This window comes from Galeopterus variegatus, unplaced genomic scaffold (assembly GCF_000696425.1).
Source record: "Galeopterus variegatus unplaced genomic scaffold, G_variegatus-3.0.2 Scaffold2203, whole genome shotgun sequence".
NCBI lineage: Eukaryota > Metazoa > Chordata > Mammalia > Dermoptera > Cynocephalidae > Galeopterus > Galeopterus variegatus.
Genome location: NW_007728314.1, coordinates 43,289 through 59,404, shown reverse-complemented (window position 1 = coordinate 59,404; position 16,116 = coordinate 43,289). Strand labels below are relative to the sequence as shown.

The following is a 16,116-nucleotide window of genomic DNA, read 5'->3' as shown; positions in this document are numbered from 1 at the left end:
ATGGATTATAAAACAAGAACCAACAATATGCTGCCTATAATAAACTCACTCCATCTATAAAGACACATACTGACTGAAAGTGAAGGGATGGAAAAAGATATTTCATGCAAATAGAAACCAAAAAAGCAGGAGAAGCTGTAATTATATCAGATAAAATAAACTTCAAGTAGGGAAAGTAAAAAAAAGATAAGGAGGTCATTATATAATGATACAGTGATCAAAAAGAGGACATAACAATTCTAAATATATATGCACCCAACTCTGGGGCACCATTATATACAGCAATATATAGTTATATATATTTATATAGTTATATAGAGCAATTACTATTGGGACAAATAGACTCAAACACAGTAATAGTTGGAGATTTTAACACCCCACTTTTGGCAAAAGACAGATCATCCAGACAGAATATTCACCAGGAAACATCAGAATTAATCTCTACAATTAATCAATTGTGCCTAATGGACATATATAGAACATTTCATTCAACAACTGCAGAACACACATTCTTCTCAACAGCACATGGAACATTCTCTAGATTAGACCATATATTAGGTCACAAAAAAAGACTCAAAAAAATTTTTTAAATTGAAATGATATTAACTACCTTGTCCAAACAATGGAATAAAACTAGAAATGAACAACAAAAGGGACACTATGGAGTCCATACAAATACATGGAAATTAAACAACATGCTCCTAAACAATGAATGGGCCAAAGAAGAAATTGATAAGGAAATTAAAACATTCCCGGGGACAAATGAAAATAGAAACACAACACACCAGAACCTATGTGATACAGCAAAGGCAGGTCTAAGAGGGAAGTTTATAGTGATAAGTGCCTACATCAAAAAAAGAGGAAATACTTCAAATAAGCAACCTAACATTACTTCTCAAGGAGCAAGAAAAACAAGAACAAACCAAACCCAAAATCAGTAGAAGGAGAGAAATAACAAAAATCAGAGCAGAAATAAACGAAATAGAAATTTTAAAAATAATACAAAATATCAATGAAACGAAGTGTTGGTTTTTTGAAAGGATAAACAAAATTGATAAACCTTTAGCTAGACTAACAAAGAAAAAAAGAGAAGACTCAAATAAAATCAGAAATGAAAAAAGGAACATTACAACTGATACCACAGAAATACAAAGGATCATAAGAGACTACTACAAACAACTCTATGCAAACAACTGGAAAACCTAGAAGAAATGGATAAATTCTTGAACACATACAACTTACCAAAGTTGAATCATGAAGAACTAGAAAACCTAAACAGACCAATAACAAGTAATGAGATTGAAGCAGTAATAAAAAGTCTTTCAACAAAGAAAACCCCAGGACCAGATGGCTTCACTGCTGAATTCTACCCAACATCTAAAGAACTAATGTCAATTCTTCTCAAACTCTTCCAAAAAATTGAAGAGGAAGAAATTCTTCCAAACTCGTTCTATGAAGCTAGCATTACCCTCATACCCAAACTGGAAAAAGACACAACAAAAAGGGAAACTACAGACCACTATCCCTAATGAACATAGATGTGAAGATCCTCAACAAAATACTAGCAAACAGAATCCAGCAACACATTAAAAAGATCATATACCATGATCAAGTGGGATTCATCCCAGGGATGCAAGTATGGTTCAACATATGCAAATCTGTACATGATGCATCACATCAACAGAATGAAGGGGAAAAAAACATATGGTCATTTCAATAGATGCAGGAAAAGCATTTCATAAAATCCAACACCCCTTCATGAAAAAAACACTCAACAAACTAAGTATAGAAGGAATGTACTCAATAAAATATATGACAAACTCATGGCTAATATCACACTGAATGGACAAAAATTGGAGGCTTTTCCTTTAAGATCTGGAACAAGACAAAGATGCCCTCTTTCCCCACTCTTATTCAAAGTTGTACTGGAAGCTCTAACCATCACAATAAGGCAAGAGAAAGCAATAAAGGACATCCAGATTGGAAAAGAGGAAGTCAAAATATCCCTATTTGCACATGATATTATCATATATATATAGAAAACCCTAAAGACTCAACCAAAAAATAACTAGAACTAATAAATGAATTCAGCAAAGTGGCAGGATACAAAGTCAACACACAAAAATAAATAGCCTTCCTATACACCAATAATGAAAAAGCTGAAGAAGAAATTAAGAAAGTAATCCCATTCACTATAGATACCAAAAAAAAAATGAAGTACTAGGAATAAATTTAACCAAGGAGGTGGTAAAAGGCCTCTACAATGAAAACTATAAAGCATTGGTGAAAAAACATTGAAGAGGACACAAATAAATAGAAAGATACCCCATGTTCATGGGTTGAAAGAATTAACATCATCAAAATATCCATATTACCCAAAGCAATCTACACATTCAACACAATCCTTATCAAAATACCAATGATATTCTTCACAGGAATGGAAAAAATGATCTTAAAATTTGTATGGAAATACAAAAGACCCCATATAACTAAAGCAATCTTAAACAAAAGAACAAAGTTGGAGGGATCAAACTTCCTGACTTCAAAATATACTATAAGGCTATAGTAACCAAAACTGCATGGTACTGGCATAAAAACAGACAAATAGACCAATGGGATAGAATAGAGAGCCCACACTTGGTTAGAGTGCGGCCTTATAACACCAAACTCACAGGTTCAGATCCCCATACCAGCCAACCACCAAAAAGAATAGAGAACCGAGAAACAAAACCACGCACTTATAGGCAATCGATTTTTGACAAACGTGCCAAGAATATACAGTGGGGAAAGGACAGCTTCTTTAGTAAATAGTGCTGGGAAAACTGGATATCCACATGCAGAAGATTGAAAGTAAACCCCCATCTCTCACCATACACAAAAGTCAACTCAAAATGGATCAAAGACTTAAATTTAAGATCTGAAACTATGAAACTACTGGCAGGAAACGTAGGAGAAATGGTGTATGAAAGCACTCTTTCGTGAACGAGACTACAAAGGTACAAGCAATAAAAGCAAAAATACACAAGTCGGACTACATGAAACTAAAAAGCTCCGCACACCAGGGTAACTATCAACGAAGTGAAAAGACAACATACAGAATGGGAGAAAGTGTTTGCAAACTACACATCAGACAAGGGGCTAATATATAAGGAACTCAAATGACAGCAAAAAACCAAATAACCCAATTAAAAAATGGTCAAAGGACCTGAATAGACTTTTCTCAAGAGAAGACATACAAATGGCCAACAGACACATGAAAAAATGCTCAACATCATTAATCACCAGGGAAATGCAAATTAAAACCACAATGAGATATCATGTCAACCCAGTTAGAATGGCTATTATCGACAAGACAGAAAATAAATGCTGGCAAGGATGTGGAGAAAAAGGAACTCTCCTGCATTATTGGTGGGAATGTAAATTGGTGCAGCCACTGTGGAAAACATATGGAGGTTCCTCAGAGAAGTAAAAATAGATCTACCTTATGACCCAGCTATCCCACTACCGAAGGAAATGAAATCAATATATCAAAAAGACACCTGCACTCCCGTGTTCATCGCAACACTATTCACACATAGCCAAGGGATGAAATCAACCCAAGTGCCCATCAACAGATAAACGAATAAAAAAACTGTGGTATACATACACAATGAAATAGTATTCAGCTGTAAAAAGAAGTGATATCCTATTGTTTGCAGCAAAATGGATGGAACTGGAAACCATCATGTTAAGTTAAGTAAGTCAGGCACAGAAAGAAAATACTGCATGATCTCACTCCCATGTGGAATCATAAAAAAAATAAATAAAAGTGGTTCTGATAGAGAGAGAGAGAGTAGAGTAACTTTTACCAGAGATTGGGAGGGGAGGAGGGTAGCAGGGGGAGAAAAGATGAGCTAATGGGTACAAAGCTATGCTATCCACCCTAAGTTAATCACTGTGCAGTGTATGAATTGATTGATACAACACATTGTACCCTACAAAAATAAATACATTAATTAAAAATAAATAAATAAATCTGAAGGGAGGATTCCACTTGGCCTTGCTGGGGTCCACAGTCCATCCCTTGGAGCAGTCACTATGGATAGGAGACAGGCATGCCAGGATTGCCAGCCCTGTGACTAGAGCATCATGATGGTCAATACTGTGGGACCCCATGGAGGGACTCTTTGTTAAAGGATAGTGGAAAGACAGAAGCAACAGGTGACTATGACAAAAAGGACCATCTTAACATACCTGGGCTAGAGCGTGGGCAGCCAGGTCTCCCTCTCTCCCAGAGAAGGCTCTATTGATGGTGTCTGTCCCACCCAGCTGCCCCACCGCCACATCTCTGAGCCGGCCTTCAGGAAGCTGGTGGAGGACACGCTAAGCCAGAGCAGTAACCAGCTTCGCTCCTTTCGAGAGAACTTCGAGAAAGTGCTGCCACCTCCCACCACACAAGTAAGTGTCCCTTCCTCCCCCCGAAGACTGTCCAGTTCTTCACCTGCCAGCGGGGTGAGGCTCAGTCCCCTCTTTCCTTTCCTTTGTCTTTTCCCAGTGTTTCCTGTTACCCCTAAACATTTCCTGTCCCCCTCTCTCCTTTCTCTCTGTGGGCCGGGAGTGGGGGTGGGAGCGGTACACACCCACATACATGCATGCTCTTCATGACCAGTAAGCTTAACAGCAGCACAGAACTCTTGGGTCAAGAATAGAAAAATCCAAACATTTTAATATCAAGTGAAATGAGACATAAGAATGGACAAGTGACATTAATATTCAAAAACCCGAACTTCCTCAAATTTTTCATCAAGATGTATCCTGTTCCCTCACCACTTTCTAATCTCAGCTTCAATACAAGATTCGAGATGAATAAAAAGTTTGAATAAGAAGTCATTTAAACTTTCTTCTGGCTATGGTATTTTTTAATTGCAAAGATCATTATTTTAGCTGTGTGAAGATTTACAAAGCTTTGGCTGACCAAATGCTTTTTTTATTTTTTTAAATATTTTCTTCTAAAATATAAGGAAAGGGTATTTTCCAGTCACTTGAAGAGTGTACCCAGGTGGTCTATGTTTTAAAAGTAACTGAAGCAGCTGTAGGGAGAAGAGGTTCCCAGACTGTGACAGAACCTAGATTTGAGAAAAATGAAACTCTGTGTTTGTTCACATGTGAGATATGTAGTGAAGGGCCAGGAGACAACTCCAGGATTCCCCAGGAGGGTGAAGGGGACCCACAGACACAGAAGAACAGGTAAAGGAGCTCAGCAGAGCTGGGTAGATAAAGCTGGCCTTCATACCCAGCCAGAGTAGAATGTCAAAGACCTTCAGGGACTCATGTCTGCCACAAGGGAGAGGCTGACTCCTCCTTGGGCCACATTGTTCCCACTTCCTACCCCACACTGAGAGCTGTACCTCAGCAGAGGTCTCACTGGGATGTGCCACAGGCCCTGTGATTTGGGGAAAGAGGAAGGGTGCAGAAAATAAAGGACAGAATAGCCACTCAAATGTGTGTGTCTCTCTCTCTCTCTACTTAAAATACAGTAAGATAACATTTTTTTTAATTGGGAAAGCAATCCATACTTATTGTAGAAAAATTAGAAGACAGAAAAACAAAACAAAACAAAACAAAACCAAGCAGAAACATCCATAATCCCAGGGTATGTTGCAAACTGGTTGGAAGACGCACCCCTTTCCACCCTCCCACCCCTGTCACACACACATGAACCTATAAATTCCTAACCTATTTGGCTAAGGGTACAGAACCCAGCGAAAGTGAGGTGGCCCCCAGGAGTGGAGCAATTCCAGTGATGTGTTTACTTGCCCTCCCCGGGCACCTTCTAGGGGCCGGTCAGACTTGAGAAAGAAGGCGAGGGCTTGCCACACCGCTGGCTTTTATACTTGCTTTAGTGCCACCATTCTGGAAAAAATTACCCCAACACCACTATTTTTTTTTTTCCTTTTTGTCTCTTTTTTCGTGTCCAGCAACGGACCGCAACCCTCAGTGTCCCGCCCGTACCGTACCGGGACCGGCAACGGGATCGCAACCCTCGGTGCTGCACCCGCCCCTCGCTCAGCCAGTGAGCGGGAACCGGTCTGTATGTGGGATCCGAACCCTCGGCGGGAGCGCCGCCGCACTCCCAAGCGGCGCACTGTAGCAGTGCGCCACCGGGCCGGCCCTACCCCAACACCACTGTTCCCCCCAAAAGCTACCCTGTCTCTACGCTTCTGTTTAAGGACCTGTTTAGAAACATTGGCCTCTCCTGCATCTTAATCCTGACTTGGCATCCCCCTTGGGGCTGGGATATGACAGAATTTGTGCCCAAATGTCCCTGAAGAGCACTTCTGCCCACCTCACCACCTGCCTCCGGAAATAACCATAGAACATGGTGGACATATACGTACATATATACAGAGAGAGAGAGATTGAGGGGGAGAATATAGTCTACACTTAACATATTTACTTTCTTATTGGTTTTACAAAAAGGAGACAATCACCCTTGAATCACCCTTTAGTCCCTTCTTATTGGTACTTTTGTTGGAAGCAGTGAATGGAAAAATAGAGTGAATGCCAGGAGAATTTTAAATGAGCTGAAAGTGCCACCAAATCTCTCTCCGCAGCTAGAAGGCAATTTCCATCTGGGCAAACCCTCTCCTGTTTCTACTAGGCCATTCACAAAGCTTACTGCAGTGCCTTGTCAATGGCAGGTGCTCAGTAAATACTTGTGCTCTGAGAACTCGCGGACTCAGAGGTAGCCTTCCCTCTTTCCCACACGTTGATGGTCTGCCACGCACCAGCCTGTGCTGGCTGTTTAAGATGACAGATGGATAAAGCCTGGGGCCCACATGAAGCTCATGGTCTGATGCGTTGAGAGACCTGCACGAGGCATTGTCCCCATGGGATAACTTAGCTTTATGTTATTAAAAGAATTTAGGGCCCAATCCTAGGAGGTCTATGACTGAGAAATTTCAGAACTTGAGTTAAAATTTTAGAGAATCCCAGAAATTAGTGCCCTTGGATATTAAGAGCCAACCATCTACTAGTGAGGGCACTGTTGCCCCAATCGGGATAGACCCTGTAGTTGCAAGGTGGGATCCGGCTCTCAGTATGTGGGCAAACAGTGGCTTTGACATGTTAAGCACATGTGTCTCTCTGTGTCCCTCCTCTCCCAGCCACTCCTTCCAGGGTCTGAACGCCAGGTGCAGTCTCTCCTGAGCAGGTATGGCCCCGGGAAGCTGTACCAGGTGACGAGTAACGTCAGCGGGACTGGGACTCTGGACCTGACACTGCCGCGGGGCCAAATAGTGGCCCTCCTTCACAACAAGGACACCAAGGGCAACAGCAGCCGCTGGCTGGTGGACACTGGGGGTACGTGGGTCCCTGTGGGCCCTTCCTTTTCTTCTGGGAAAACCACCCAACAATGCCAGTGGGGTGACATGGGCACTCCTGTGGGCCAAAGTTGGGCTGTGCAAATCCAGCGTGGGAATGAGTACAGGTGACAAATGCAGGGCTTGTGACACAGCCAGCCTACCGAGACTCAGTGGTGCACGAAATGCCAAAAAGAGGAACTCAGTCTTTCATTGCGATGTCCATCATCAAGCTCGATGTGTACAAGTAAGATAAGGCCCTTCCTTGGGCACCTCACAGACTATTAGGGTAGACAGAGATATATGCTGAGAACTTCCGCACCACCCTGAAAGACGGTGATGTGCACAAAGAAGGGGTGCTTGGATGCTGGCCACAATTATGAAGATCTCATGTCCAGAATGAGGGACGTGGTTACCCTGCCCCCTCTGCACTGGTCATGGCCTTGGAGCTCAGGCCTGGGTGCCCCAGTGCAATTGAGCTGGAGCAAATGGCACCGTGAACCTGGGATCAGATGGCCCAGCGGAGAGTCTTCCAAAGAGGGGTGTGTGACCCAGAAGATGAGGGGTGCACAGGATTATTGTTAGGGGACCCACAGACAGTTTGTCCCCCCTGCAGACAGCTTATTATAATTGTTATTTAAATGTTTTAATGTGTATTAAAAATATAATTAGTCTATCAGCCCATGATTTTTATTCATATTATTGTTATAGTATGAGACCAAGTTTTAAAAAGTGAGTCAATTAAAATAATTAAGAAAGTAGTACAAAGGCCAGCCCGTGGCTCACTTGGGAGAGCGTGGGGTGGGGGGGGGCTGACAACACCAAGTCAAGGGTTGAGATCCCTTTACCGGTCATCTTTAAAAAAAAAAAGAAAGAAAGAAAGTAGTACAAATTAGACAGCAATCACAAAAGAGCACACTCCTGACTTCAGCTGGGAAACAATGGAATGGATACTGAAGTGAGGCTTCTGGGGCCAGGAGGATTGGATTTGGATCCCAAATCTGCCACTTCACTATGTGATCTCAGGGAAGTTACAGAGCCTCTGTGAGCTTGGCTGGCTCAACATAAAATGGAAACCGACCTCAAGAGTTGATGTGAAAACTAGATAATCAAATGCCAGTTCTGGCACCGAGCATGCCCTTGGAAGGTGATAGCCATTCCTAATGATAGCTCCTAGAACAGCACTGGGGCAGCTGCTCAGCGAGAAGGAACTGGGGTCACTTCGAGACGAGGAAGGCAATCTCTGCCCCCTGGGGAAGGCAGTCCTGGAGGGGAAGCAGCCTTGCTCTGGGTGGCCCTAGAGGCCATGGGGCCAGTGGTGCCAGCACCAGGAAAGCAGTTTTCACACCAATCCAAGGAAGAACTTTTTATCTCCATCAGAGCTGTTCAAATAGAGTGGGCTGCCCAGGGAGGAATGAGCCCCCTGTCACTGGGGTGTGCAAGCAGAAGCTACAGACAGTGAGTGAGGGCGGGGTGGTCCCAGATGGCCTTTTCTTGTCCTCATGAGTGCTGAGAAACTGTTGGAGACATTCCCACCCATTGGCTTTCTCCACCACCAAAAGGGATGGGAAGGAGGCCGCAGCCAGATAATCTTCTGCATGTCCCGTAGGACACCGAGGGTATGTGCCAGCCGGGAAGCTACAGCTGTACCATGTCGTCCCCACTGAGGAGAAAATCAGAGGGCAGGCTGGGCTGCACAGCGTCTCCCAGCACCTAACGCTGGCACCCACCCCAGCCCCTGCCCCCATCCCCACCATGACCCAGGTGAGTGTGGGAGAGGGCTGGGGACTTGCCTCCCCTCAGCCATCGGGACTGGGGCTTAGGCTTTCCCCCTCTGTCAAAGTCTATGTTCCTCCTATCTGGAGGCCCCCACCCCACCCCCAGTGAGGCTTGGGCCCTGATCAGTGGCCACACCGGTGTCCTGGTCAGGAGTGGGAGCTGAAAAGGGGCCTCCTGCCCCCTCCACATCAACAGAGACCTGACTCCTTGTGCCCCATCAGCAGGGTAGGTGGGGTTCATTCATTCATTTTTTCATTCAATATTTGTCAGGCACTGTGCTAGGTGATAGATGTGATGAGAACAAAAGTAAATCACGGTCCTTGCCTTTCTCAAACTTATAATCTGGGTGTGGAAAAAACTGATTAATTAAATAATTGCATGAATAACTGTAAAATGAATAGCAATGATAAGTGCCAGAGCCCTAGGCGTAGAGTGGCCCAAGAGAGGTTTTTCTGAGAAGAATGATGCCTTTTCTCAGATAGGAAGGCTGAGTAGGAATTAATTAGATAAAGCGGGTATGCTGGGGAAGAGATGGGAAGAACTCTCTGGAAAGCATGCACAGCGCATGCGAGGACCCAGTGACGGCAGAGGCGGGGGGTGTATGAGGAACTGATGAGTTGGGGTGGCCGGGGAAGAGAGAGGAGCAGAGCAGAGTGAGGTGCTGCTGCAGAAGTGAGCAGGGACAGGCCAGCAGCACTGTGTGGCCATGGTGAAGGCGTCAGTCTGTCTCTAAAAAGCAATGGGAAACGTGTACGTGCATATCCACGGCAGCGTTATAACTAAGAACGAAAAGTAGAAACAACCCAAATGTCCATCACCATGAACAGATACATAAAATGTGGTGTAGCTGTACCGTGGACTGTTATTCAGCCATAAAAAGGAATTGGGTACTGATACACGTTGTAGCACGATGAGCCTTGAACACATAATGCTAAGTGAAAGAAACCAGTCACAAAAGGCCACATATTGTTTGATTGCATTTATTTGAAAAGTCCAGAATAGGCAAATCCATAAAGACAGAAAGTAGATTAGTGGTTGGCAGAGGCTGAGGGTCGGGCGAATGGGAAGTGACTGTTAAAATGGTATGGGGTTTCTTTCTGGGGTGATGATAATGTTCTGGTTTAGATGGTGGTGATGATTGCACATGTTAAAACAATGAGTGAACATGCTAAAAACATGGAACTATACATTTTGAAAGGGTGAATGTTATGGTCGGTGAACTATGTCTCAAAAAAAAAAAAGAAAGTGATGAGAAGCCATGGAAGGATTTAGCTTTGCAAGGTCGGAGTCCTTGAGGGGGGAGGAAGCTCAGTGGGGTGGTTGTGAGGCCTGGATGGGGTGTTAGAGCTGGGGTGGGCACGCAAACCTTTGTGAATGGAGCTGCTCTCAGAGGTGCCCACTGCTGCAGCTTTGAGAACAGCATAGACAGCCTCTCTGGGTTGGGTTTGTCTATCTTCCTGCCCTGACCATTCTTGGGTGGCTCCCCATGTGTTTCAGGTGGTAGCAGCATACCCCTTTGTGGCCAGAAGCAGCCATGAAGTAAGTCTGCAGGCCGGACAGCCCGTGACCATTGTGGAGGCCCAGGACAAGAAGGGGAACCCAGAATGGAGCCTGGTGGAAGTGAACGGACAGAGGGGATATGTGCCTTCCAGCTTCCTGGCCAGGGCCCCAAGCCCAGCGCCATGGGGCTGGAGTGTGCCCTCTTAGGGTGCCCTACGTGAGGTTCATGTTGCTAAGGGATGGGGGAGGCTTAGAGAGGCTGTGACCCTGGAGGAAAAAGAAGCAAAGAAAAGGTAGAGAAGATCAGTACAGGGTGTGTGAGGGGCACCCAGGAGGTAGCCAGAGGCGTGGCTGGTCCTTGCAGAGTTCCTGGTATGGGTGGGCTCTAAGGGATGGGGGAGGCTTAGAGAGGCTGTGACCCTGGAGGAAAAAGAAGCAAAGAAAAGGCAGAGAAGATCAGTACAGGGTGTGTGAGGGGCACCCAGGAGGTAGCCAGAGGCGTGGCTGGTCCTTGCAGAGTTCCTGGTATGGGTGGGCGCTTTATGTCTGCATAAAGAAGTCATTCCAACTGAATACCCTGGACAGCAGGTCACAGCTGATTGGCCAGGACTTGCCATAGCTTATGGCTGTTTGGGCCTGCCCGAGGGAGTGGGTCAACCCAGGTGAATGTTACCTGTTGCTGTGTGGTTCCAGGCACAGGGTGCTGAAGAAGTCCAGAACTGCCTGGCCTGACAGTTCACTTCCTATATGTGATATCAGAAGACACCATAGCTGACCGGTCATCTTTTATTTCTCCACACTGGGAGCTGAGTTATCTCGGGCAGTGAACCACTGGGCCTCTCAAGTGGGGGAGTTGTGGGTTTGTGTTGCAGTGAAGAGGTTCCCAGGAGACTCTTGACTGGGCCTGGGAGTAAGTGAGACCGGATCACAGTTCTGGAATGTGTGTAGACAAATTCTGAGGCTGTTCCAGGGAAGAGGGGGTTTTGACAGTGTGTTAGGTGGGGTGTGGGTGGCTGTTGGCAGTGGTTGTACCTGCTGCTGTTTTCTCTGGACTAGGGGACAAAGGGGCATGTAAATCCTGGAGGAAACTCTGTGAAGTAGGCGACTAAAGGCTTGGTGGGTGGGAAAGGTTAACTAATGGCTTGGTTTCCTCTCTCTGGACAGAAGGAGGTGCCAAGGGAAAACCCCAGTTGTTTCAGATTACCTCTGAGGTCCTGGAGGCAGCAGTGGACATGATGTCAGTTGGCTGTGGAACCTCAGACATAGGACACAACCTCAGTTTTCCTGTCCAAAAAGACCTCACAGGGCTGTGGAAAGAATGACAGGAGGCTGAGGATGTGGAAGCTCTTTGTAAACTGTGAAGTGTGATACAAACGTCAGTATGACCCGTGGTCTCAGGATGGCCCCAGAGTCGCTGGCTCAGGCTGGCAAAGGAAGCACTGTCACCGCCATGCCACACTCCCAGGCCCATGGCAGCAGGTGCAGGTAAACAACATGGCATCCTTCCTTTCTCATAAACCCGGGATCTATCTCAGGGTCCTTCTCAATCCTACATTCCAGGTAGTGAGTCATCCCTTTCTAGACTCCAGAAAGTGGAGGCTGTCCAGAGCAGTTCCTGTGCAAGGAAGACTGCCCCACTGGGGCCATGTCAGGTGCGGTCGCTGCCAGGTCATCATCTCTAGTTTCTTTGGGCCGAGATGAATCGGAAGATTCACAGAAAGGGAAAAATGTGATCCAGTGTGACGTTCACACAACTTTAGGAGGCTGTCCAGAGCAGTTCCTGTGCAAGGAAGACTGCCCCACTGGGGCCATGTCAGGTGCAGTCGCTGCCAGGTCATCATCTCTAGTTTCTTTGGGCCGAGATGAATCGGAAGATTCACAGAAAGGGAAAAATGTGATCGAGTGTGACGTTCACACAACTTTAGAAGTTTGGAACCAACTCAAGTTACAGATGTAAAACGGGTGGCAGATTAGATTTATTTCCAAGAACGTCTCTGTGTTTTAACTCTAGTGCCTAAAACTGTTAGCTCTGGTTTTTGAAGGGCTTTAAGAAATATAAATATGTTTGTATCAGACAGTCTTTAACTCGCCTCCTCTGGGCATGCTGAAGCATGAAGACACTGCATAATGCAAGAGAAACTCAGTCCCACCATCCCCTTCCCAGCACCAAATTCACTTTACAAGATGCTCTCGTCTCATTCTCCTTTCTCTTTCCTGCTCAGATCTCTGAGTAAAAATAGGAAACTTAGGACAACAGATAATAAGATAGGAAATCCACATGTATTTACAGAGAGCCTATTGTGTGCTGGGTCTCTAGCTCAGGGGCTCTCAACGTGGCTGCTCGCCGGGGTTGCCTGTGCAGATTTAAACTATGATGGAAGCCAGGATCCCACCCAGAGTCTGATGTAATTGGTCTGGGGTGTGGCCTGGGCATCGAGAATTCAGAAAGTTCCCCAGGTGCCTCTACTGTGTAGCTAGGGTTGAGGACTTCCACCCTAGACACACAGTGGTGGGCAGGTAGACCTGGGGTCAGAGATGGCTGTGAGCTGTCAGCTAGGATGTGCCCCATCTGAGCTTTGTACCAGCTATTTCAAACAGGCAGCTTCAGAGGCAGTTTGAAATAGGACAGCCTGTTCTGTTAGGTCCCAGAATGTATATTTATTAAGTGCCATTAGAAGGGACCTGAACAAAATTGGATGTTCTTATAGGTATAAGGGAGAAAAATGAAATATACTTGGAACCAAGTATATCTCCTGAAGGGAATATAAAAGTGTATTCAGTAGCATGTGGGTTATGGTTTTTCATAGACCAGGCATAAGATTAAAAGTCACTGAAGGGTAGGCAAATGCATATTGGGAAGGCGGAGAATGGCCTGTACTCTCTCTAGCGAACTCTGTAATGTGCCTTTCCCCCTCCCTACAACTTTTGCACTGTGTCTTATTTATTTACGTATTGGGTTGTCTCATACTAAACTAGCTATTTGCCTATGAATCTAACAATCTAACAAGACTTCTAGGAGTTGAAGACTAATTCACAAGGGCACCCCTTGCTTCCTGTGGTAGAATGAGACCTCTTCAACCCTTTGGGCCTGAACTCAATTTTGGACATGAGGACAAGATTACTATATCAAAGGAAAAATGAATGAATTCTTGGTTAATATGACAAGTGCTAGCTCAGTGAGTAACTCATGTAAACTGCTGGGAATAAAGGACTTCAAAGATGAAAATGTCTCTGGAATGTGTGCGACTCTAGCCACTGGATAGTCAGATGCCTCAGCGTGACAGTTGTTCGCTGGACACATGCTGTATATAAAAATGGCACCTTGTTCATTCATGTGTTCATTTAATGAGTGTCTACTGTACAACCTTGGTGCCTTCAGACGTAGTGGCCAAGGAAGGCTTCCTAGAAGAAGTGATCCCCAGGCTGAGGCCCAGGAGGTGACTGGGGTTAGGTGAAGGTGTCCAGGAGGGCTCATGCGAAAAGCCCAGTTGGCAGCAAGCTCAGCATGTCAGGAAGCTGAGATGCTATAAAGCTAGAACAGAGGGTGTACTAGGGTACTTTGAAAAACTCATGGAAAAATAAAATTAAAAGATAATACAAATCTTTCCATGAACTTTTTGAAGGACTCTTGTGTATTCATCTATTTCCGTTGCTTCTAACAACAGAAGCTGAAACTGGGTAATTTATAAAGAAATTAAACTTATTTCTTACAGTTTTGGAGCCTGGAAGTCTAAAGTCCAGGGAACACACCTGTGAGGGCCTTTTCCTTGGTAGCAATGCAGCATGTCACATGGTGAGAATGAGCTAAGCAAGAGACAGCTCACCTTCCCACTTGCTCTTGTCATAAAGCCATCAGAGCTGCGCCCAGGGCCACTCATTAAACCAACAATGGATTAATCCATTCATGAGGACAGTCCTCAGGATCCAATCACCTCTTAAAGATCCTACCTTTAGATTACCGTAACTGGACTTTCCACTCTCTTACCACTGTTACATTGGGGGTCATTTCTAACACTTGTACTTTTGAGGGACATTCAGCCCATGGCACCTCATATGCAGAGGTGCTGGCAGGTGCAGCGATAGATGAGTTAGAGAGGTAAACATTTTAAAGAGTCCTGGATTTTATTCTGAGGGCAGTGGGGAGCCACTAAAGGGCTTGAAGCAGAGGAGTGACATGCTCAAAGTCGTATTTTAGGAAGATCATTAGGCCTGGTTGTGTGCCTGTTGTGTCCACAGGCGACTACATGCTCCAAGAGGGTAGGAAGCTCTGATTCATCCCAGAATCTCCTTAAGGCTCTGTCACGTGCCTCAAGAAATAGATGTTCAATATGTATTGCTTAGATAAACATCACAGAAGGGATGGGAACACCAAAACCCTGCCTTCAGGGAATCTCCTGGCTGCCTAGAGAGACTCGACATACAAGCATCAGGCTCTAGAGGGAAGGATGACCTCAGCCTCGGAGGGGTGCTATGGACCAGGCTTATAGGTGCTCAGACAAGGCAGAGACTTGGGAGGGCTGAGGTGATCAGGGAAGTCTTCCTGGAGGAGAGGGGTGAGCAGGTGCTCAGCCTTGTGGGTTAAGGTTTGGAGAAAGCAAAAAAGACAGAGAGGCCTTCTCAGGCCTGGGGAGGCAGCATGGGCATGAAAAGTGCCCAGCACTTGGTCTTAGATAACCTGAGGCTGAGGCCTGCTCGACCATAGGCAAGTAGCAAATGCATTTATCATGGTTTCCGTATGTGAAGAAGTTTGGGCAGGGCCCCAGCCTGCCCTATCTACCCCACTCATCCCCAAAAGTACTTATTGCAGAGTTCTGGCTTATCTCAGGGGATCCCTGGCTCCCTCAGTGAGGACCAAACTTCCAGCATGGAAGAGTCATGTTGGGTCTGTCATGACAGGGCAGAGCCTAAAATACCCTGGACTGTGGGTAAGGAAAGAGCTGGATTCCACTCCTGGCAGCATCATGGGAGCTGGGATCCTGAACAATCTATTCACTTAACCTTGCTCATTTGTTTTCTAATTGGTAATTTCTGAGCTTATCTTTTTCTGATTTCCCAGCTGTAAAATGGGTACAACAATGTCTATTCTCATAGGGTGGGTGAGAGGATTAAATGAGAGGATCAGTGTGGATGGTGGTGAATGGCATCAGGAGCACCACCGGTGTGCATTGATGGAACATGTGATTTGTGACCACCAGGTGGCAGCAGGTCTCTTCCAGTCAGCTGAGGGAGGGCTGAGAAGCACCTTTGGGCATAAACTGAAATGCCCTGATGCTGAACAGGTGGTGCAAATGAGAAGAGGGGCCAGGTGAAAGACATTAGGGAAAGGTGGAGACTGCATTGGACCAGACTATGCACATTCAGTCTAAAAAACTTCTGGTCCCAGGTCCCATTGGTCAGGCCTGGCTATGTTTGCAATTTCTGTCAGGTTAACCCCATATCCCAGACATGAATAACACTGCCTCTTCCCTACACTCCCCAGGCTAGGGGCTACTGTTAA

At 45.4% G+C, this 16,116-nt stretch overlaps 1 protein-coding gene and 1 long non-coding RNA gene across 2 annotated transcripts in view; both read left to right on the top strand.

The window, feature by feature from the left end:
• The window catches only part of ARHGEF37 (Rho guanine nucleotide exchange factor (GEF) 37), a 40,001-nt gene extending 29,051 nt beyond the window's left edge, over positions 1-10,950 (top strand). The window contains exons 9-12 of the mRNA XM_008580909.1: positions 4,309-4,437; positions 7,146-7,341; positions 8,950-9,104; positions 10,617-10,950. Of these exons, the coding sequence (XP_008579131.1) occupies positions 4,309-4,437; positions 7,146-7,341; positions 8,950-9,104; positions 10,617-10,826 (690 nt within the window). The 3' untranslated portion in view covers positions 10,827-10,950. The remainder of the gene's footprint in view (positions 1-4,308; positions 4,438-7,145; positions 7,342-8,949; positions 9,105-10,616) is intronic.
• A 249-nt stretch (positions 10,951-11,199) lies between these two features.
• LOC103597113 lies at positions 11,200-13,845 on the top strand. The gene is made up of 2 exons (XR_551087.1): positions 11,200-12,217; positions 12,383-13,845. It is a non-coding gene; the product is annotated as an uncharacterized LOC103597113 (long non-coding RNA).
• Positions 13,846-16,116: the final 2,271 nt, after the last annotated feature.